At 36.9% G+C, this 25,810-nt stretch overlaps 1 protein-coding gene across 1 annotated transcript in view; it reads left to right on the top strand.

Annotated features, from left to right (window-relative positions):
- The window catches only part of LOC145673382 (structural maintenance of chromosomes protein 6-like), a 260,927-nt gene that overhangs the window by 57,741 nt on the left and 177,376 nt on the right, over positions 1-25,810 (top strand). The window contains exons 8-9 of the mRNA XM_081743030.1: positions 10,858-11,102; positions 23,523-23,642. Of these exons, the coding sequence (XP_081599156.1) occupies positions 10,858-11,102; positions 23,523-23,642 (365 nt within the window). The remainder of the gene's footprint in view (positions 1-10,857; positions 11,103-23,522; positions 23,643-25,810) is intronic.

The following is a 25,810-nucleotide window of genomic DNA, read 5'->3' as shown; positions in this document are numbered from 1 at the left end:
GCCAGTGTAAACCTGAGCGTAGGGGAGGCTATAGCCCTTTAGCCCCGTTTGGATCCTGCCTTGTACATATATATATATATATATATATATATATATATATATATATATATATATATATATATATATATATATATAGATAGATAGATAGATATAGATATATATATAAAATTTAATAAGTCTTCAACCACCGTACCAATCTCGATAAAATGTTCAACCTAGATGAAGTTCGAACTTGAGATGGTTTACCTCATACGATCATTTTGATGGTGTAACTAAAGAAAGGGGGAAGGATAGCAAACTTTAAAAGAGATCAAATTTAAAAGAGATCTACACATTCAGTTTATATGTTTGTCGATGTTACAAAAACTATAGCAACAGAACGTATCAATCGTATCGCAACCAATCGGCGAAACTAATGAAATCCTTCGTTTACATCAAAACGACATATCTGGATACCACATTATACTCTTCATAATAAAACGTACGTCTATCACATATTTGTATTTCAATATACGTATATTTAATCATCTTGTACAATTCGCAATATTATTCTGTTTTCTATAATTTCAAGGTAAAAATGAGTAGCCTCACCAATATATATATATATATATATATATATATATATATATATATATATATATATATATATATAGATAGATAGATAGATAGATAGATAGATAGATAAATAGATAGATAGATAGATTAATCAACCATTGATAATTGATTTTAATTAGTAAGAGTAGCAGGTACGCATGATATATTTATAAACTTTGCAGTATAATAATGATGTTAATTAGTTAGCAGTACTGATAAGTTTAAAAATTCACAATACATAATAGCAAGTTTTAAAGACATTTAGCAATAATTTCGTGGCCCACGGAGCACAATCAGTAAAGAATCGTCTCTAGGGCAGAACTAGGAAAAAACTGAATGCAATGACTACGGCCCGAAATCACTTATATTACTTGCAGTTTTATGCAGAAAAATGGGAAAATTTGATAGGATAATATACAATATAAGACATTTATTCCATTTATTAACCTCTAATAGGTTATTTTGTTCTAGTTCTTAATATTTCGGAATGTAAACATTGCAACAACTTACCTGTTATCGCCGAAAGGAAGTTAGCGTGTGACGCCATCTTGGAATACGTGAACGGGAAAAATGATTAAAAGTTCACAAAATTGAACAATGAATTAAGAATAAGAATGAAAATAGCTCCCTTTTAATGAGGAAATAATTTAAGCATAAAAGTAATGAAATCTAAATTGCTTAAAATTCCGGTTCATTAACTTGACTGCTGATCGGCTTCCGAAAGAACACGAAATTTTTCGATGATGATGTAAATAGTGGGAGTTTGAATTTATATCTGGATGCTTGCAAGTTGTAGTGCAATTGAGGAAAGTTAGACGTCCATAGGTAAACTTACATCAAATCCGTCTTCATAAGTAATTAGGATTGTACAGATAATCCACAGCATGCTGATAAACATCATTTTAATTACAAGTAAAGAACTTCAATATCAGAAGTCGTAAGGGACGCCATTTGCACTAAGAGCGTGTGTTTCACTGAACAATTATTATTGACTAAACTGAAACTAATAACTTTAAAGAACTAGTCGTCTTAAATATGTGTGTTTCTGCAGAGAGTTGCGATAATCATGATCTTTTATGAGTAAGTAAGTACTTGCGTTCGTCACATACATTTGAATTTAGAAGTCATTCAAGAAAGCTATAATAGGTGATAAATTGACGCTAATAAAATCCATTATGCAGAATATGACAATAGCATACGGAACATCTCATTTGCTATCTTAAAATTAAGATACCCAGTCTGGATATATATGCATTGATTCAGAAAGATAATAACAAATTGATAAGTCTTGGTCCATAGTGATAGTAAGTACAACAAACATAATTGAGAAAATGTATTTCCAAAATATAAACAATTGCACCAGCAACAGTATCCAGGCCCGTGCTGGGATACCAAAGAGAGCGGTGGACAAGTCTACCAAAAAGGCGCCCATACAAACGTGAGTACGTATTTTACATACAGATGGTGATCAGAAAAATGGAAACACCTGAACGAAATTGCCACTTACCAGATTAATATGGTGTCGAACCAACTTTCGACTTCAGAACAGTCTTGATGCGACGTGGGATGGAGGCATAGAGGTCGTGAATGGTAGCAAGTGGAATTTTACACCATTCCTCGTGCAGGGCATCGGCCAGTTTTGTGAGAGAGAATGGAGGTGGAAATGGTCGCCGGAGTCGTGTTTCCAAGACGGACCACAGATGTTCAATTATGTTGAGATCTGGGGATTGGGCGGGCCAGGGGAGGTGTTGAGCTTCATCCCGATGTTTCTCAAACCACGCTGCAACAACGCCAGCTGTGTGAATGGGTGCATTATCATCCTGGAAGATGGCGTCATTGTCCTGGAACAACATCCGGACCATAGGATGCAAGTGGTTTCCTAAAATTGCGACATAATCGTTGGCAGTGATCCGTCCAGTAAGTGTGACCACAGGACCCAATAAAAAACATAATATTGCGGCCCACAGCATCACCGAGCCGCCGCCATGTTTCACAGTTGGGCGGAGACACTGCAGATCATAAGCTTCTTTGGGCGTTCTCCACACATAAACACGGCCCGTGGTTGGGAATAGGGTGAAGGATGACTCATCCGACCATATCACACGTTTCCGGTCCTCAACGGTCCAAGTTGCATGGTCGCGGCACCATTTGCGGCGTGCGAAAGCGTTATGATCCCTGATGAGCGGTTTGGCCCGTGCAACATAACCCCGTAAGTTCATGTCATGTAATTCGCGGCGGACTGTGATTGTCAAAACAGGGTGGGGGAGGTGCTGATTGAGTTCCTCCGTCACTTGCTCCGCAGTGGCACGACGGTTCTGCGTGACAATGCGCTTTAATACCCGGCGTGTCCTGTCACTCATGATTTTCTTCAGCCCAATGTTCCGCTTCCCGGTGTGGTTTTCCCGTGTGTTGTGTAGGCCGTCATCACCTTCGACACTGTCCCACCCGACACACCTAACACAGTAGCCACTGCCGTCACACTCACTCCACATAACAGCGCACCAACAATTTGCCCTCTTTGAAAATCTGAGAGGTCTTCCATTTTACACTACCTCCGTCTGCTGCAGCCACTGGACACTACTGTTCCACTGCGCCTGACGTAGTATGGATACCGATCTAACACCACCACCAGCGGTCCGGCGCTGCGGGCGCCCTGACACCACTGCCAACCCATACATCTGACGTGTTGCCAACTACAGGTGTTTCCATTTTTCTGATCACCATCTGTATGCATACAGACCAACTAGGGTGTAGAAATGCCTCGGAGCTTTGAACACCCGAAAATTTTCGAAAAATTGTAAAAATAGCCATACTCGAAAACAAAATGTCGGATTGAAATCGAGCATGTCTATTATTTTTAGTCCTAGATTCCATTAGTGTACAATCGGATGTATTGCAGTGGCGGTGCAAGGGTGACTCCCAAAGAAACTGGAGCATTCCTTTGAGTATTTTAACAAACGTTGAATTAGGGAAATGAGCAACAACGAAGAACAAGATTTCAACAAACATAATATATATCATTCAAGTTAGAACAACACTTCGAATTCGAGATCTACTTTGTCTCAACGACTGTGCATAAGGCAGTTAGGCGGCAAAGATCATGTATGATGAACGAGAGTCTTCACATGACAACAGTGGTTCCCACAAATTATATGAATACAATTTGAGCGAAAGTAAGCTGCATTAAAAGATTTCCTCCTCGTAATACGTAATTCCTGAAAGATAATAATTCCGAGCACAGAAGCAATGAAACTCGACGAAACACAAGCTGTTGCGCGTATTGCACCATGATACAAAGATATATAGTTTCAAACTACCGATTTATTCTGTTTCATACAAAGTAAAATAATTGTGAAATACTCAGAGGCACCTTGTACAGTATTTGTGCAATGCAGTATGTGTACACGAGACAGCTGTGAAGAATAAAAGTTCACAGTCTGATATTGTCAACCGATTACCGCATTGCAAAGATGACATCGGTGAAATAATTTTTTCCGCGTGCGGGCAAACACACCTGGAATTTCAGAAATGACAGCAGCCTACATTCATTCGAGCAACAAGTTCTTCGGCTTTCGTGGCTGGTGTTGCATACAAAAGACGTTTCATAACACCCTCCGCAAAAAATCAAGGAGTGTGAGGTAGGGTGTACGAGGTGGTCATAACACAGGTCCTTCTTTAACACATTGAACGCCATGCGCGTGCATAGTACGAGCACGGTATTTTGGCTAAGCAGGCCATGCACGTGCTATGGACGTGCAAGCAATGTTATTATATAGGATTCCTTATTGCATGCCAGAGACGTGCAAGATGATTTTGAAGAATCTGTAGGGATACCTCTGTATGCTGTTACACCCTGGTGGACAAAAAATGGAGTCCGATGTAGGCAGGAAGGGAGAACAATAAGTAGTCCCATTTGAGATCGTAGCATGTTGCAGAGAGCTATTTGGCAGGTGTGCTTCGGTGAGTTTTTTTTCCCTTTCACACTGAATGAACACGAATGGCTAGAAAACTAAGTGACCAGAATATTGCTCATTTATTAGATGAAATTTATATTGATTCTTGATCAGAAGGGGAGTTGGAATTTGTGGATGGCCATGACGATGCAGAACTTGATACTGACTTTGTACCTGATCCTGTCTTTGAGCCTTTGTGTTCCTGGGAAAGAAACACAATGGCTGTTTGAACGTGTATGCCAAATAGAAAGGACATGCCTAAAGCTACAGTTGTTCAAAAGAAACTGAAAAATGGTGTTATGGTGTTTCTGCGTAAAGATCTTCTTTTGTGTTTGAAATGTAAAGATACAAGGGATGTCTTGATGCTTTCAACTAAACATCAAGCTACATCTACTGAAGTTAAAATGAAATCAAAGAACGGATCTGTAGGGATGACAAAACCGAACGTAGTGTTAGACTACAATATAAACAAAGTTGGTGTGGACAAAAGTGATCAATTAGTGGCGTATTACCCCTTCAATCGGAAGCAACTGAAGTGGTGGACACTTGTTCAATATGTCAGGAGTAAATGCATGGATACTATACAAGAAAACTAGAAGTAGACAAGAGAACAATGTGCATTTAGCAGACTTTCTGCAGAAAGTGGGGGAAGCTTTGATTGAAAAAGGATGTGTCGAAGCTCAACAAGTTCCTGAAACCTCAACTTGAACCAACAAATTGACCGGGAGACATTTTGCAAAGAAGGTTCCCGCTACGGAAAAAAAGAGAGACCTACTAGATATTGTAAGGTCTGTTCTGATGTAGGAAAGGTATACGATGGCAAACGTAAGCGAAAGAACACAACGTGGATGTGTCCTGATTGTGATGTGGGTCTCTGCATGACAGAATGTTTCCGCGTTTATCATACCAAGGCTAGGCACACTTAAGAACTCAAAGTACGGACTTTTTTCCTATATCGAAAATCATATCCAAGATAAACCATTATAGCTCCTCTTATGACACATGTATGCTTGTAATGTTTGTTTGTGAACGTAGAGGAAACACTGACCTTTCAAGTTTTGTATTAAACACACATATTAACCTATAGAATATTTTTTAATTCTTTATTGAAAAACACCAAAAAATGGCTAGTTTTCCGAGTACTTTTTAAAACAAACACGCCGGCTTTCAAAGTGTTAAAAATCCAACCATTTATGAATGTTTCATTTAAGTAGGCCTTCATATTCCTGTCAAAATGTGTAGGTGCACTGTCATGCTAGGATCACATCTGCTGTCTTATGTTCAAGGGCATATGTTCTAACAATTTTGAAAGAACATTACGTAAAAATAAAAGATACGTACTCCTACACAGGCGGACCGGTAATAAATAAGGTTCTAACACAAAATTATCCACCAATACCTCACCGCACACTCACATTAAAACTCTGCTGCTGATCATTCACTAGAGTTGCATTTGAATTTTTACGCCCTTGACATGGCTACTGCTAGTTTCAGGACGGTTTCTGATTATTCCCAGTACGTTGCCTTCAAATTCAACTGTCTACATGGTACGGTTTCCTCCAATTTCACGTAGGGAAAATTGAAGAGATTCTATCTATCGAAGGCGAATATGGAGGAGTGGAAAAATACAGGGAAAGTTACTCTCTTTTGAGGGCGACAATCACGATACAAACGCCTCGCCGCTGGGCTATTTCCCCTCACCTCTCCATAAATATTGTGTAAATCTGACAGGTCGTGGATAGGGTAATCTGCCATTGCGCAGGCACATACAGATTACCAAATCCATTTTACTTAAACAGCAACGTCTACACTTTTACACGACCGTGAATACCTGGACACAATTCTCTACCGTTGAACGCAACACTTTCTATCCTGCTATACAGCAATTTCACACGTAAAACAAGAGCATCGGACTATGTATATCACTCAGAAGTTGCGTAGATGCCTACTACAACACAGCCACGCTAATTGACACCATTTCATAACAAAACTGGAAGAGAGGCTTCTGCGAGCCACTTGCAATTGGCACATAAGAGATGATAGTTCCGTAGTGCGCGACCACAGTATTATGCCTTTATTGAAAGTACTGTGAGCTACGTACGCGCTGCTACGTGTTCACAAATGCCACGTTCTCTTTCCTTCGTGTAGGTATTCCATCCAGCTCCAAGAACGTCGAAAAAAAATTTAGCCCATTTTTCTGATGTTATTCCAACGAGCTGTCTTCTAGAAATTTCCTCCAGCAATGACAAAATCAAAATGTGAGTGGGCTACATTAGGACGCTAGTTTGGTATATTCACAATAGCAATGCAGTTTTTCGTAGCTCTGTGATACGTTGAAGACTTCGTTTCAGAGTTAATTCTGTACTGAGACAAAATAGATCAATCACACCTTTGTATCTCTCTTTCGAATTCTAAGTGTTCTAATTTGAACCATGTATTACTATTTTTGATTGTTGAAATCTTGTACTTGATTATTGTTCATTCCCCTTATTCAACGTTTGATAAAATACTCAAAGGAATACTACAGTTTCTTTGGGAGTCACTTTGCACTGTCACTGCACTACCTACGTATATCCGATTGTACAGTATACTAATGGAATATACGACTAAAAATAATAGACATTCTCTTTTACCCGACTTTAATCCAACATTTTGTTCTTAAGTTATGGCTGTTTTTACATTTTTCAAAAAATTTTCGGGTGATCAAGAAGCCGAAAGGAGGCATTTTTTTTTACCAGATTAGTGTATAATTTTCATTTTATCTCAGTGTCAGGAATTACGTCCTGACATTTATGATATTAACTAAGTTATTCCCTGTATATATATGGGCGCTATTTTAAGTATTAAAACCTCCAAATTTGTTTAATAACATAAATAGCGTCTTTACCAGAGAAACACTTGTTCTTGTAATAATTTATTTTGTCAAACAAAACGAGGCTAAATATATACCAGTAAACAAGGATAACAGTGAGGGGGAACGCAGGGAGACGTCGTCCCCCACCTTCAAAAAATATGTACGGCGTCCACCCAGTTCCTAAACATTGCAATGGGCAAAGATAGGTAGAAGGATGGCGCCACGTCATGCCGCTACCTTCCGTTCCCCTACCTTTTCAGATCCACTTTTACTCCTGCCAGTAAATTAATGTGTTTTAGAAATACAATAGGTACTGATTATTCGAACACTGCTCTTTATATACACAAGAACAATCAGATTTGTAAATAAAGAGCTTTAAAAAACTTGAATTGTTTATTGAGTTGTTATATCGATAGCGCTTAGCTTCTGAAAGTTTTTTGGGCAATAAATGGGTAGTAGCACGAAAACTCCTATATTACCTTACCAAATAGACCTACATGTTAATTGCATTACTGGCCTTATACGTATATTTTGAAAAGTGATGTATTCTTTACCTGTTCCCTGCCAATAAAAACTGTATGAATGTATAATACAAAACTGGCATACAGAAGAATTTTAAAAATATTTATAATATGATATTTCGCAGGCCGCTTTTTATAAGGGCGCACTGTACCCTTCACGGGTTCTTTACCAACAGTCACTATATGAATTTACTATACAAAAATGTTATACAGAAGAACTAAAACCACTTATATATAATGTGACATTTCGCAGGGCTCTCCATGCGCAGGGTGCACTATATCCTTCACGGGTTCTTTATCAACAGTAACAGTATGTACTTTTTATACAGAACTAAGATATATAGAAGAATAAATAACCATTTGTCTTTGATGTGGATTTGCAAGGGCGCCTTATGTAAAGAGCGCACTGTACTTATCACGGGTTCTTTACTAATAACAACTATAAGAATTTATTATAAATAAAACTTGTACCTTTATTTATAATGTGATGTTTCGGAGGGCGCACCGGGACATGTCCCGGTATCCCAGTGGGCCAGCACGGGCCTGGCAGTATCTATAAGATTATGAAAGGAGTAACCTGATTAGGTTAGATAGGATAGTCTAGTCTAGGCTGAGGATATTAGTAGTTACTTATTACTCTTATGTACTTATGTAATGTATTGATTTGGATCCGCATATACGTACATTATTAGTACGTGAATTGGAATAATTGAGTGGCCCATAAATACTAAAATATAAAGACCTGATGTTCATCAGAAATGTAATATAAATATGAATGTATTTATCCTGTTTTATAGAATATTGAATTATTATTTTGAAAAGAATATGGAATCATTAGTCTCAAATTAAAAAAAATAATGATGTATTTTATGATGTGTATAAGTAAATATTGCTTTGACTTACTGCTGAGAAAAAGAACTAATTGATTATAGTAGAATATCTATACTGTAGTAGTGTTGCTTTCCATATTAAATGAGATTTTATCAAGTTATCAAGAAATCTAGTAATAAATTACCTAGCATAGCTCCGTGCACAAAGAAAATACAGGCTGAGGTTGTGCTTACCAATAGCAAAAGAATAAATACGTGAACAAATGATAGATTTGAATATAAACTGTATTAAATTCATGATATACAACTAAGAGTTTAATAAAAGTAACTGCTACGCATAATGGTCTATTAAATTACAGAAGCATCACACTTATATCAATTATTGACAAAAAATATAACATTTTCACTGTATATAACCTTTTATGGATTTCGCTAAAATTTGTTAATCAGATTCAACATTTGAATTGAATAAAATTTGTTTCTTTATCTGAAAACATCAATGATTTATCGGTATCGAAACAAATAGTAATATCAATATACTTAAGATTAGTAAACCTAATGTATAAAATCTGAAGGTTTCTTTTCAGTTGATGCATAAAACAGTTTAACTTCTCTTAATGAGAGTGGCATCACTGCAAGTTCCTGGATTATTCCTAATTTGTTCGGAATCATAAATGCCGTTGTGCTAAGAAAACATTTATTTTCCAATGAATGACTAAGTCTATACATATCCTATTTTCTTAATCTACTTGGAAAGAAGTATATTTTAGATAATTTATTTCTGGGAGTGAAACAAAATATAATGTGCCATCCCCTTCCCGTGTTATATATATAGACTACTACTATTATTTTTTATTGATTTACATTTAACGAATTGGCGAACTTTAGCTTCAAGATTAATTTAATTTAACTAAATAAGTTATTGATTAAAATTAAAATCTGTGAAATTAACATGGGGTGTGTACTTCTTGTAAGAGATTTTACTAGAAGAGTTAAGGAAGCAAATAAGGTTTACGCTTTTATCGTTAGTTTCTCTCGTCCTCTTTTATTAAGCTACTTGAGACTTTTACGACAGACGAATATGTGATGAAATTATATTCGTGGATTTTAGTGTTAGTAATGTTGAACCTAAGATTCATGTTGTAATCGCAGAAAGCTCCCAACTGTAAGGAATCTGTAGGGTGTGATAAATGAGGACAGTTTTTCCATGTGACTTGTATACAACCGTCAGAAACAGAAATGGAATTTAGGAAACAAACCAATGGTAATATTTAATGAACTTTTTAATGGATCTGTTGATAATCCTGTCCTATTTGTTCGTTTAGACTGCCATTTCTATTTTGTTACTATTTTACCTTATTTTTCAGCTAATCTCCAATTAATCTACCATGGAGTTACTCAACACTGTGTGATGTGTGTGGTCTTGTCGATAGTTCTAACACAATGAGCTACCCAGAAAGGCGCCATAAGCTACCCAGGTTGCGCGTTATTTCCAATCACGACTCAGATGTTTCGCGCAGTGGCTTTACAAAACGAATAGAAAATTGTTAAAACTGGATAATACCAGATTTTGGTAGGATATGGGTATCCCATCGGGCTGAAGAGGGTCTCAAGTATCCTACCTGACTTCGGATTGATGGAAAATTCGGAAGACACTCTATCCTAGTACTAAAATGTAAATCACATTGAAATAATAATATATATTATATAATTATCCAAATGACATGCCCATTCAGGAGAAAGGTATGAAGAAAAATAATGTATGAATAAAAAATTATTTCCCGAAAACCTATACACTTAATTATAATGAAACTTCCAAACTATTTTTATTTGGATGAAGACGAAATGGGTTTGAGATATAAAATGGAGAAATTTATACAGTAAAACCCGATTATGCGTTCTGTTATTATACAGTGGGGGTGGGGGTAAAATTATTGCTTCAGGGACCAGGGTTAAAAAATAATACAAGATACACTGTAACTGGAGGGTTACAGTAGCTTAATTTTTGTTCTTAAAAATATGTTAACAGATATTGGAAAAATGTACTCATGATTTCACCATCTAAGCTAATTTTTATTTAACAACTTACATTGTTTTCTTTATAGGGAAGGCGGTATCTACAAAACGTGAGGAGTTGAACCGTATTCTCTCTGCCTTTAACATTCAGGTGGATAATCCTGTGGCAATACTCAATCAGGATATGGCCAGAACTTTCCTTAATAGCAGTAATCCGGCTGCCAAGTACACTTTGTTTATGAAAGGCACTCAGTTGGGACTAATAGAAACAGAATATAAATCTGCTTGCCAGAATAAGAACAGTGCAGAGATCACAGTGCAACACAAAAAGGAAGTAAGTATGTGAGATAATTTATTATTTTATATCAAGATAAAGAATAATATCTCTTTTTTCTCATGGCTCTAAGATGATGTTGAATATTGTAAAGAACAGAATTAAAAGGATGATTGAAGGAAATCTAGACGATAACTAATTTAGCTTCAGAGATTTTAAAAGGGACTAAAGGAGCAATTGTAGCACTTTGGCTTACTCTTGAAAAGCGACTTCAAGCAAATAGAAAAAACATGTGTAACTTTTATAGATATAGAAAAGGCATTTGACAAGGTAAATTGGAAGCTTCTTTTTGAAACAACGAAAAATATTAGTCTAAGTTGGAGGTATAGAAGGCTACCCTGGCACTGTACCAACACAAACAACTATAATCGATATAAACGGGAAAAATATAAACAGCAATTAGAAGAGGCGTAAGAGTGGGATGCCCACTCTCACCTTATTTGTTTAAGATTGTGAAGAGGTATGTGAAAGAACCATATCTGATTAGAGATTTATTCAAAAGTCAGAGATTAAGATCCCATTTGTTCGGAAGCACCCAGTCATCGCAGTCAGGCGAGATATAAAAGATTTCATTAATTTGTAAGTTGATTTTCCAAAAAAATTTCTAACAAAGACAATAAACTATAAGTTCCTTTGTAACCACATTCCCCACACCCCTGAATATGTTCTACTTCCTAAGTGTATACATACCTTGATTTATAATGATTAGCATGACGTCGTTTATCAGAGTTGAACAGAACAATCAGACTCGAGAACTCAAAGGAGAATTGACTTTTTGTTTGGTGAGAGTGTGCTTGGGGAGAATCTATCGACACATCCGAAGCTTTGGAAGTTCATCGTGGTCGATGAGACTCAAACTACAAATGTAGAACCAAAGAACAATTGAGTTAGTCCAAGCTATCCGGGTGACCTACACCAAATTGTCACCCTTAGTCATTCCCTATTCGAACCTTTCTATTGTAGAGAGTCTACTCAGACAGAATATGAGTTGTCCATCCAGTTATAATTTCGTGGATGTCGCCTGTTCGAATTCATCACAGGAACAACAAGACCGATTATGGAGACATCGCTTTGTATATAAAGAGTGATGTGTTCAAACAAATCTTCCTTGAACTAATTCCTTCTCTTCTACCATTATTTACTTTTTTACCCTTTTTGTCTGTTTGCTATATTTTCTAAATTCATTTTTCACTTATGCATTCCTAGGCAATTGGTCGCGGTACTAGAAATAAGACCTAGGAGGGGTTAGTCAGCTCACAACTTCTACATCCCTTTGCACTTAGTTAAATGGAGTTACAAGGGCTGACAAATTCCAATGTGCACAATATGTTTATGGAAGGAGCAATTAACGTACAAGAAATCTATAGGTATTTGAATAAATGTGGTAAAATGTTACAGTGTACGTTTTGCAGATGACGTTGTTATTCTTGAAGACTCAGGGAAAGAATGAACAAAATGCTCCAAGTATTAGAAGTATATCTTTAATAATTTAAAGCTCAAGATAAAGAAGGCAAAAACAAATATTATAAAAGTACGCAGAAAGATAATGGCAAGAATCATCCCTTTAAGAATTTGAAGGAGTGGGAAGGGAATTGGATTGAGTTCAACATTCTCCACTGGGTTCCATCATCAGATTTGGTTGGGAAACGGTAGTTTGACAATTTTACCTGGACATTGCACAGTTAGACTGCCATATTATCCATTCTTTATATAATACCTTTCAAAAATTGTATGTTAGAATGAAAAATAATATGTTCTTTATGTTCTTTAGGTTGCTAAAAACGAAAATAATGATTTTTAAATTGTCCCCTTGTTCGATGTATTGATAATATTGAATTGAGCAAAGAGGGGTCTCTGTACTACACTATGTACTGTTTCTTTTGGTTATGTGTGTGAGTGTTGTGGCCTTTGAGCAATATTCACAATTTTTTCATGGTGACGCAGGCCACACACAGAAGAGATGGTTCTTACACCTAGATTAAGAAACAATTAACGCAGAGAAAGGTTCATTACGGTTTGCACCTGTAACAAATGCAACTTAAGGAATTTTGATCAAACTTATCACATTGATAGATCATTAATTGTAAAGTTTACATATTAAGACGTACATACTTCCAATTTATACATTGCACGCTTTGCTAGTGAGTAATTTAGATTAATTTTGCATTTTTTAACATCACTCTTTAGCTATATGTATCATACAATATTATTTAAAAAAAAAAGAATATAAAATGCTTATTTTAGCCAGTTCTAGATCCCTGATGAGCACTGGCGTAAATCCCGGGGGATGAGGAGGACATTTCCCTTCCAATCTCGGAACTGAGAAGACTGTCCCCAACAAATAATCCGATTTGAAATGTCCTTTTTGGGGAGAAATGTGATGATTTGTGTCCAATTGCCACAAAGGAAAGTGGGATGAAATTGATGTCCCCCGGAATAAGCCTGTAATTTGCCCGCCTCAGAATGTTGAAGACAACTCTCCTGCCCTGATCATCCACAGCATTGTTTTTCAGCTTCATAAATATTCTGAACATTGCTTAAAAAGATTATGGGAACGGTCTTTCCCGTCTCCCTCCCCAATGTTGAAGACAGATTTGCGCCGCTGCTACATTTTCGTCATCCACGAAGTATTCCATCGAAGCTTGAAACGAAATGAACACAAACGTGAAACAAAACCACCTGAGTGTGGTTAAAACAACAGAGTTGAAACCAAGAATCAACACGACAAGGATGTAGACGCGCGGACCACGAATTCGATCCTGAAACTCCGAATCTTACCAAACTCTGAAGTAGGTATCATCGTCGACACGTCGATACGTCTTTGGATATTTGACGAGAATGTCTCAGCTTTTGAAAGAGCGGTCATATTTCGATAAAATTCATCATTCCTGAAACGTTTATCATTTTGTATATACCGCGCCATACATCAATTCGAACGAAACCACCTGATCACTTGTCATCTGGAGGAGAGGAAACGCACCAATGGAAGGACAACAATCCATCAGAGGAATCATCGCTCGAGAACCATCAAAAACGTCAGGCAAGTACCGAGTAGATTAATCCTGTCCTAAATATATCCTTTCTTTCTTTCACCCATTTCATCCCCTAAAACATTATAATCTGTTTCCAATTTGAATGTGTCCTGTTTCATTCGTAAAGCGTCCCATGTCCGATCGCATTGCTTTTGTTCTAACAATTTCAGTTTACAAAATCCTGGGACTGCTTGTCAGCGACAAACCCCAACTCTTGAGTTTTTTCTTAACCAACCATATATAAGCTACAACATTTGACAAGTTGTGAGAGCGCATACAAGTGTGCGTCGGTGCAAAGTACTATTTTATGAATTGGGAAATTTGTGCTCGACAAATAGTTTGCGTCTCTTAATGGCTGCTGTTCTTCACTAATTCAAGAAAGTCTATTCTTTTCGTCAGAATTCATAGAAACATTTTCTGGAGATTAGCCAGAAGTTGAATTGAGGAGGGTATACTAGAACTAGGGATGGGGAAAACCGGTTTTTATAAAAAAACATAAACCGTTTTCTAGAAAAACCGAAATCCGAAAAACGGTTTGGTTTTCTAAAAACGGTTCCGAGTTTCTCCAATACCGCTTCAGTCTTCTCAAAAAACTAGTTCCGTTTTCGACGAAAGTGGTTTCGGTGAAAACTGTATTGGAAAAAACATAAAACTATTTCTGTAGAAACGGAATCGATTTCCTAAGAACAATGAAACACTATTCTGGTCAGAAATAGAACCAGTTTTGGAAAAACTGAAACCGGTTTTGGAGGAAACCGGAACCGGTCTTGAAGTTAACAAAACTGGATCCGGTAAAAAACCGAACCGGTTTTGAAGCAAACCGATAACCTGTTTTGGCGAAAAATCGGTGTTTTGAAAATGTTCGAAAACCTGTTTCAGTTTTTCTAAAAATTGTAAAGCGAAAAACCGGATTTTGTGCTCACCACTAACTAGGACAGATAAACTTTCTTTTCTCATTGACATTCGTTGCTAATAGGAAGCAGCACACACAAATAGCAATGAATAGTGTGATTGCTAGGCTTCCTCGTAACCACAGGGACTGCAAACGACATACTACATCCTTTTGTATTCATTTACGCTTCGAGTCGTGGCTGACACGGAATGTAGCACACATGTAGTGCTCACTTTTTGTCTTCATCCTCTATCTTATAGCCAAAATGTAAGAAGTATGCCATTTTTTAAATTTACAGACGCGTAATTGTGTATTTCTTCAAATCTCATGTCTATTCTCCACAAGTAAGCGGAAATGTATTTGAATTATTGACTCAAACCTGAGAAATTATTTTAATTGTCTAGAACACAAGAATACCAACTAAAACTACCAGAACGTGATTATCCTAGACGTACTTGAAACATATGGTGATACCACAAAATATATATAAGAATTGCCTATACAATTTGTGTATAATTCATAATCTGAACGGAAACACCAGAAGTGCAAAAAGTACAGCCTTGTTCGTCAGCCTCAAAAAGTGTTGACATGAGGATGGATGAGCCAAGTTCCTTGGCCACTGAATCTGAAGCGAACATTGAAACTTGGTGCAAGGTGTCTAACATATTCGGATACACCAGATGTCTGTTTCTAGTTTCTTGACCGGAACGTTTCAGCCCTAAGGCTAGTGGTGGCCTCCAAATCCACCACGTTCACAAGCACCATCCCCAAGGCTCGTCAATATCATTTTCCTTGACATCTCATGAAGGATTATACATTTTCCTTGTCTGGGTTTCGAACCACCAAGTACTGAAGTATATATGTGTCTTAACGCATTAGCGAAGTTGATATTCCTAAGGTTGGTGGTGGTTCAAACCCACCATGCCCACCACCACTCTCCTTAAGGCTCCTTAATATCATTTTCCTTGACACCTCGCACCAAGTTCCAGTGTTCGCTTCAGTGGCAGTAGCCAAGGAACTTGGCTCATCGATCCTCATCTCAACACTTTCTGAGGCTGACGAACTTGGCTGCATTTTTGCACCTGCGATGATTTTGTACAGATTTCAATACTCTTTTGTAGTTTACTATATCAATATCATATATTGGGATTCTCATTTGTTGTACATTGTTGGATTGAAATTTAGAATTGTACATTTTTAATGGAGTCATAACGTGTCACATACAACCATGGGCGGCGATTAGGGGGGGGCAAAGGGGGGCAGTTGCCCCCCCACTTTTTTGAAGGGACCCATTAATGTATATAGAGTTTCATTTGGTATATAAAGTTTTTGTGTGTATTACTGGTTCATAGAAAAAAAATGTGCCATATAATATTTTTCGTTGCGTGAGTAGGCCTATATATTGGTTGCCTTCCCACTACAGGAATTGCGTTTTAATTGCCACGGTAAATGGTCCCAAAATTATCCTATTGGAGCGCAACAATTCCAGGATACTTTTATTTCTTCTAACAAGGGTTCGATATCTTAATCAGCCGCTTTGAAACTAATTGAGAGAATATTTCGTCAAAAAAGGTCTTTCACGAGTTATTCTTTAATTGCACAAAAATCGAAAGTTCCTAAAATGTCTTTCATCTTTCTAATAGTAAGGAATATTGATTAAAAAGAGAGTAATAAAAAATAACTTCTACCTTCTCCATTGAGTTGTTGATTTTGAGCTTAACGTCCTTTTCAGCAACGAGGCTATATGAGACGGAACCTAGTGATTAACGTGGAATCCAAAACATATGAGCTCCGACCAGGAATTGAAGCCGGGTCTCGCATATTTTTCCATTGTTTTGCAGTGTAATATACGAGTGAAGTGGTGTGTTTAGGGGTGTACGAGTGTATATACAATTAAATTTAGTGAATTCAATATAATTCTAGGTTTTAGGATTATTTTCTATAACTGGAGTATGAAGTGATTCTAAGTATTGTGTTTTGGTGTATTCCAAGAAAGTGAAAACTGCATCTAATGGCAACGAACATGTTTCGGGAAGCTGCAAAAGCAAATATTTCTTTAAATGTCTTAGCATATGCTTGTAGTATTTACTGTCTTTAATTTTCTAAGAGTAATAACATACATTTAATAGCATGTGTGGAATTAAAAATGTAAGTTGTTCATTAATCCCCAGTTCCAATATAACTTCTACGGAACAAGCTTCATTATTCATTACTCTGATTAATATTATCCTATCTATTTATTTGTTTGCAAATTTCTTATTAAATACTCTGATCACATAATTTTCCGAAGATGTTCATGAGCAAGGAATCAAATCTCTTCTTACACCTTCGTTGTTTAAAAGTACAAAGGGCTAGTCCCTACTTGCGTTGCTGTTGTCAATTTGCTTAATAAAATATGAAATACGTTATACGATATTTTAACTGAAAAAAATAGTATCCTATTAGTTATACAACGTTTCGTCAAGTAGTGTTAGAAACAAACAAGGAAACTAACATTAATATACAAATATTCAGGTCTTGCCCCCCCCCACTTTTAACGTTCAATCGCCGCCACTGCATACAACATTAATTCCCAAGGACTGTTCCACTGGTAATCAAACCCAGGACTCCGTACCAAAGCGCACTGCTAGCCACTAGACAAGTGGGGAGGGTTTTCTCTATTAAATATCTGTCAGAGAGCTATGTTCAAACGAGATTCTAATTCGTTTACCTAGCCTACCAAATCACGATAGCTAACATCTTATTCTTCATTACCTAAATACGAAGAGTATCAACAGGGTTCCAAAGTCCTTGATGCTGAATCCTCGATACTACATCACTAGACATGGCTAGTGTTTCAACATACTTAATTGTTTTATACAATTCCACATTGCAAAATTACGGAGTTCATTACGTGATGCGTATGTTGCGCAGTTTCATGTTGCCTCGGGTTTTTCTTCTAATGATATACACCTTTTAAATAGCTTATAAACTTAATTATATTTACCACCAACATATCTCATATAAAAGTCGAACAATTGGATTTCTTCGAAAACTTTATTAATTCTAAATATCCCCACCGATACATTCTCTTACTTATCAATTTAATTTCAATATCTATTTGATACCAATAACTGCAATAAAGGAAAATTTTTCACCAACAAAAGAAAAATTATTAGATTGCCTTGTCTGGGTTTCCAATCACCAAATTTAAGACAGTATGTACTCACCTTAGGCCACTCGACCACTCAGACGATTGACAACAATACTACTATGCACATGATGTGTTGAATAACGGAATCTGTTTCCCATTTCTGATTGTAAGGACAGTTTTTCGCCCATTAAAAATTGCCCATAGTAAATTTCTCAAATTTCATACTCAAGCCGTTATAAGGTACCTTTATGGAGAGTTTCACATTTCTATCTCATTAAGAACTACCTAATGGCTGCGAACACTTTTTCGCCCATAAAGGTTCCCATAGTACAGTCCTTTAACTTCGAACTTTTTCCATACTCAAGTCATATAAGGTATGTACCTTTATGTAGAGTTTCACATCTCTATCTCGTTGGGAAGTACCTAATCTATGATGAGTGAGTGAATGTAACGATTTTTCTTTGGGTAAGTACAGTTTTTCAACCATTAAAACGTTCCGTAACACATTCCTCAAATTTCGGACATTTTTCATATTCAAGCCATTATAAGAAATCTTTATGTAGAGTTTCACTTCTCTATCTCATTGAGAAGTACCTAATGGCTACGAAAAATTTTTCGAATATAAAATTTCCCATAGCATATTCCTCACATTTCGGACTTTTTCCACACTTAAGTTACTACCTTTATGCAGTTTCACTTCTCTATCTCATTAGCAAATACCTAATCAATGTGGTGAGTGAGTGAAAGAAACGATTTCTGCTTAGCTTAGGACAGTTTTTCGCGTTAAAAATCTCCCATAGTACACTCCGTAAGTTTCGGACTTTTTCCATACTTAGATCAATTTAAGTTAGCTGTATGCAGAGTTTCCCTTCTTATCTCATTGAGAAGTACCAAATCAATGTGATGAATGAGTGAGTGAACAGATTTCTGCTTCTCTAAGGACAGTTTTTCGCCCATAAAAATTTCCCATAACACATTTCTTAAATTTCAGACCTTTTCCATGTTCAAATCATAACAAGTCATGAGCGGAGTTTCACGTCTCTATCTCATTAAGAAGTACTTAATCAATGTGATGAGTGAGTGAATGAACTGATTTCTGCTTGGTTAAGGACAGTTTTTCGCCCGTGAAAAATTTCGAAAAGCACATTCCTCACATGTCGGGCTTTTTCATACTCAAGCCGTTATAAGGTATCTTTATGCAGAGTTTAACGTCTGTATCTCATTGGGAACTAGCTAATAAATGTGATGAGTGAGTAAATGAACTGATTTCTGCTTGGCTATGGACAGTTATTTCGCCCATAAAAATTTCCCATAGGACATTCATTAAATTTCTGACTTTTTCCTTACTCAACTCATTATGAGGTACCTTTATGCAGAGTTTCACGTCTCTATTTCATTGGAAAGTACCTAATCAATTTGATGAATGAGTCAGTGAATCAATGAGCCTCAAAACTTCATATTTTAGGGTTCCAGTATTCGAATATGGTTGAAGCTAGGAATCTGAGATTTGGTATATGATCACATCTCTCGGACATCTCCTTAAATTCTAAACCTCATATTTGTACCCTTAATAGAATCGTTTTTACAGAGCCTCGAAATAGGCGATTTTACTCAAAACTCTTATTCGTGTATAACTTTCATTTCCGACTAATTTTCTCCGCGGAACTTGGCTGCCATGCATTGCCGTGCATGTTGAGAACTAAAAGTCCTTCTTAGGGGACAATGTTACGTTCACGTCATAATCATATATACAAGGAAAGTAGCTGATGATATGTCTGGCGGTGTTTTCCAATTACCGGTAACTGAGGCATATGTAGGAAACCCTACATTGAGTAGAAAAATAGTAATTCCCAGGCAAGGCTGTAGTTTGAGAACATACACTAATCTCCAATGTTTAATATTATTTCGAATTAGCAACGTTTTACTAATTTTATTTCCATAATATTTCGTGTAATTATTTGCACGGACGACGGAACCCTCGACAAGATTTTATTTGGTTCATGTTCCTTTGAGTTCTGCCACCATGGGATGTCTATAGTCTGTCCGAGCGTTGAAGAGAGATTAATTTGCCTCTGATTGGGACTCTTTCTGATCTTCCAGATAGTTTTACTTCATATTAATGCTTCTCTGTTTGTATGGACAAAATGCGAAACAATATTTTAGATATCTAATAACTAATGACCAATATGTTGCTTCCATGATACGTTTTAATATTTATTTATTTGTCATTTTTGTACTGATATTTGGTTCTAAATTTATATGTTGCACTTAATGTTAAAGTCTAAAATGACAATGATGAAACGATAAAAGTATTACAAAATACGTAACACATTGATAACTTCTTATGTGAATTATCCCCAGACTTCCTTACATTAAACGTTATTTGGAAAAGGCGGAAAATCAAAATGTTAGGCTGCACTGGGAATCTATTTGCTAAAACTGATGCCTCACACACATGTAGTCATATTTTAATTTTCCTTACAAGTAACGCTCAGCCCTTTTGAATCCTGAATGGCGGAATGCGACACATGTTTTGAAAAATCAAGTCGTAATTAAGATTCATGTGGATTCCCAGCGTCCAGCAATGGGTTCGGGTGTTATGGACCTTTAAGTTAACATAGGAATCCATAGGAATAACAACTTCTAGGGATTTCCCTTATGTCTCTTCCTGCTAACCTGAATAGGAGTGTAATGCTGTGGACGCGTCACAAGTGTCTGAATGTCCCAGGGTAATCCCAAGAACTTTACTGGAATATGTATAGCAGTTACCTTCGGCAGCATGTGGAAACGAGAAAAAAAAAAGAAAAGAAAAACGAAGAAATAAAAATAAATATGTTCAAATGAAAGAGTTTGCTAGTTAGAAAGTGTAATTGTTATTTTGTTCTGCAGAAATAAAGTATAAAGAAAAGGTAATTTGTAATAAATAAATTGCTTGTACTGTTTTAATTCAATCGATAGCGACACGTGTTCCACGGGTATCGAGTTGGCTTTTGTCAAGTGTGCACACTGTGAACAAACTTTCTGTGTTTCTCATGCTCTGTTTCTCGACTTTCACATCGTTTGTTCTCTGCAAATGCTTTCAACATGCCTTCAATAGCAATTCTTTCTTTTAAACCAAATTCAGTCTTGTTGTCTGTTTGAATGCTATCTTCACCTTGCTTCTTGTTGTTTACAGATACTATGGTTTCTACAGTATGTTGTATATTACATAAGGTTAACAGAAACAGACGCGAAGGAAATGCCTAGACGTTGTATTTCCTATGGTTTCCAATACTAACTTTACAGGCTAATAACTCCTGAACCCATTGCTGACTAATGCTGGGAATCCATATGTATCTTAAATAAGAGTTTCTCTTTAAGGATATGTGTCGCATTCAGGCATTCCGGATTCAAAGAAGCGAAGTATTACTTATTAGATCAAGGGGAAGATCAAACGTTATTATTAACTTCTTCAGTCTTGAAAACACTGTGGCTACGTGTACAGTAAGTGGCACCAATTACGCGCCCGGTAGTGGAGTCACTGCCTTCCAGCAAATGCTCTACTTGAAACAAGGGCATATTGAAAAGATATAACTAGTTTTTGCACAAGTTGCCCGATCTTTGTCCCGTCACTGCCGACCTTGATACATAAGGGCTTTTAGACTATCGGATGCGTCTTGTGCTTCAGCTAATTGGGTAAAGGTGTTGGCTAGTTAAAGTGTAAAACCAGTAATTTAATTTGTAATAACTTCTTTGCCAAAGTAACACAAAAGCCTACTATGAAAAGCTTGCAAGTGGAATAAAAATGAAACATAATCTTCCTAAGTAAGAACTAAAAAAATTGGACTTTGTTTCAATTCTCGTACAAAGGGTGTATACTCTCTCTTCTTTTAGTATGTGTACGTTTACAATTATGTCAATTCGTTAACTCAGGTTTGATTTTCCGCTTTACTTCTCCCATTTGCGGACATGCTTCATACAGATAATCTTCAACATCTTTTTCTTTTTTTAATTTTGAGATGCGCGTTGAGTTAGGAATGAATAAAATTTCATTTCGTTTATAACCATAGCAATTTCCTCATCAACTAGACAACACGGAAATATTGTGTTCAGTTACGTCAGTGTTACAAAGGTCAAATAAACATTCGCTGTGAGGAATAGACATTACTGCCGGACACGGAATCAACGTCCGGTTACCGGAAGAGTAAACAGTGTCTAAATTGTAAGGCAAGTTACATTTACTTTAAATGTTTTACTGTAATATACCAATTAAATCTCCTACAACTCATGATTTTTAGATACACGCTCTTACAACTGATACAATTATGTCATAATTACAAGATTTATGACAGATGAGCATCAAGCCTATAATAGAAGACATCATAATAGAATAAGTGAGTTGAAGAAGGCAATATACATCGAACGTTTTTTAGAACCAAACAGGGAACTATTTTGTAACTAAATTGCAGCGCTTCACAATGTTTTTGCTGTTTGGGTATTATTAAATTTTCCAAAGCAGGAAAATTATTATAAAATAGTGTAATTTAGCGTAAGCCACAAAACCGTATTCTTTGTAGATTTGCACAGACAACGTTACATGGAATATGTAACGTTTCCATTTTCATTCAATTCTCTTCAATCAACTACATAAAATGAAGTTGTGAGAACTACAACTTTTGAAATGAAGAAAAACTAAAATTGGATTACAAAATTACAATAATGTCAAGACAATTTAATATTGCTGTTTAACTTATCACCGTTTATTTACCGATAGTTTATCTAATTTATTGCTACTTACGTGCCACCCAATTTCAAGTAGCCCACATCTTTCAGTAATTTTACTCTCTGTGTCTTTATCTTCAGTTTTTTTTTTTAAACGCTTGTTGCACTTTGGAAATGTAGTTACTCTTAACCAGGGGCATCAGATCACGCTTTTCTTCTGAAATATTTCTAACGGTTCTCGATAAGATTTGAGTGGAGAAGAATAGTGGTAAATTTAAAAATGTAACACTCTTCAACACACGCCCTTGCCGAATGCTGGCTCTCAACTGACATGCAACTGTATACTCCCGTCCTATATTATCAACATCGCTGCCTGGAGTACTGGTATTTCTGTCCTCTAGGGGTTAATTTTTGAGTTACGGTTATGCAAAAATACCACAAGGTAGAGCTCGCTTCTCTCTATCCAATGGCGATGATAACTCAAAATTGTCGTTTTTTGAGTTGTAACTCTCTTCCATTGGGTGTGTGGTATAATAGCAAATAAACAAATTAATTTCGTCATATTTACTATATGGTGCCCTTTAATTGATCCCTTTTTAAACGTGACTACAGAGAGAAAGAGAATTGTATAATATAACTTCTTTTCTGGTCTTCTTTTATAGGAATTGAAATCAGCGGAAAAAGAAGTCGACTACTGGAAAAAGAAATGGAGTCGACATCAATCTCTGGAGAGTCAGCGCAAGAAGGTGAAAAATTTAGAGAATGAATATTTTTGGGCACAAGTAAGTACTATCACAGATAGTCCGACGCAATGTTCAAATCTTCAAATGGTACTGAGTGTAACTAACTATACTTCTCGAGCAGTATTAATTATTCTGAGAAACTGTTACATATCCACGAAAATCAACTAAACGTGCGAGCGTGGAGTTGTACATTTCAAAACCTACAGTGTGGAAGGTACTGCACAGGCAGCTGAAAGTTAAAACTTTATGAATTTCAACTTTTTAAAGCTTTGAACGACAGTGAAAAAAGTTATCGATCTAGATTTGCGGTGGAATGGTGAACAGTTTGATGTTGACGATCATTTTCTGAAGCGAATTGACGAGGCAACATTCCACACCAATGGTAAGGTCCACGGGAATAATGTTCGAGTATAGAGTGAGCAACATCAATTAGGTGATCGAATATGTACAGGGCTCACCAAAGGAAAAAGCGTTTTCTGCCTTAAGCATAAAGAAAATTTACTGAGCTTTATGTATCGCACTGGCAAATGATGCCTAGACATACTTCAGTATTGTCTAATGCCACAATTACAACAAGAGATAGATGTAGTTATAATTTTCCAGCAAGACGGACACTTTTTATCATAAAGTTACATCCTAACATGATTGAACTGACGACTTGAATTGGTCGTGGTGGAACTATTTCCTGGTGAGCACGTTCGCCAGATTTGGACTCATGTACGTATTTCTCCGTGTGAGGTTACATTGAAGGACGTATTTTTCTCTCTCTCATTTTCTCCTTCACTGCCTCCCTTCTTGTAGTTATTCCTACGTATTACTGTTTGTTGTTTCCGTCGTAGATTTACCCTGAATGTGTCCACTGTGTTACAAGGTGAATGTGGTAATGATACCTATCCAATTCATAGTCCGCTGCCTGACACCATTCTTTCTTCGGACGTTGTACTGGTTGAGGAACGTTATCCCTCCAAGCATTCGGCCAGCACAACTCATCACGAGATGTTCATACCACACAATACGTACATTGCTCACTTTCGGTTCGGCCATCCTGACAATTGTCAGAGTATTCGTCAGTTTCACCAGAAATATGCCGGAATGATGACCACTACGACATCTAATTCGGTTCTTCACTTGGTGTACTTACGCAATTCCACATAGTAAAATCTCCAAACGACTCCCATCTTGCAACTTCTTTAGAAATGGCTGTACCGCTAATACTGTGTTCTGTATGCTTTCGTTTAACTAACGTGGGACACTTCTTTCCTTCACAGCATGTCTACTCATCCCTCGCTCCACTCGGCTAGGTTACTCACATCCTCTCTACACTATATTACGACTTTTTTGCGTCTTTTTGGATGTGCTATCACTCCTTCAAATTTGTCCTCTTAGTTAGAATTCACCCTATATATATATATATATATATATATATATATATATATATATATATATATATATATATATATATATATATATATATATATATATATATATATATATATACATATGGTAGAGGGGAACTCCACCGAAAAACTTCGAAAGGTGACTCCCCACATCAAGACAAGAAAAAACGTTAATATGAACCTGGGGTCAAAAGTGCTTACTTTCGGAGTTAGGCAGCCGAAAACGGGGGGAAAAGGAGCTTCAAGCCCCTATAGCGCCACGAACGTAAGTGATAGAACTAAGGCGGCATGGTCCTCTCAAACAAACCAAACCTGCTCCATGCAACAATCTGTGAAATCTGTGCGAAAGGGATTCCCCAGAGGTGCGTAGGGATTCCCGGAGAATATGTCAAAGAAAGAGAAGTCAAAATAGGAATGAATTGATAGGTTTCCCACCTGACAACCACAAAGCGTTGTGCCATGTCGAGATCTGAAACAGATACGAAATGGTAGACACCGTCATATTCGCTATATGTGGTTGCATAAATACCAGGTGACCAACAATGAAGTGGGGGATATGACGTGGAGGGAAGACACGTCGGGAGGTGATTCCAGGTGCAAACCGAACGGCGCAGAGGAAACTGCGCAAGGGGATTCCACACAGAAAGACAGGGAATTATCAAAGCAGACATGGTAGGGGCTGTGCAAAGTAATACAGATGTATATACGATGACGTGTGACGTAGGGCTTACGTACGAACGGTGGGATGAGAGGTGAAAAATGGGGATTCCCCACTGCATCGTCGGGGGTCTCTTCGTTCGGGAGATATTC

Source organism: Thermobia domestica, chromosome 16 (genome assembly GCF_964235325.1).
Source record: "Thermobia domestica chromosome 16, izTheDome1.hap1.1, whole genome shotgun sequence".
NCBI lineage: Eukaryota > Metazoa > Arthropoda > Insecta > Zygentoma > Lepismatidae > Thermobia > Thermobia domestica.
This window is presented reverse-complemented; position numbering and strand designations above follow the sequence as displayed.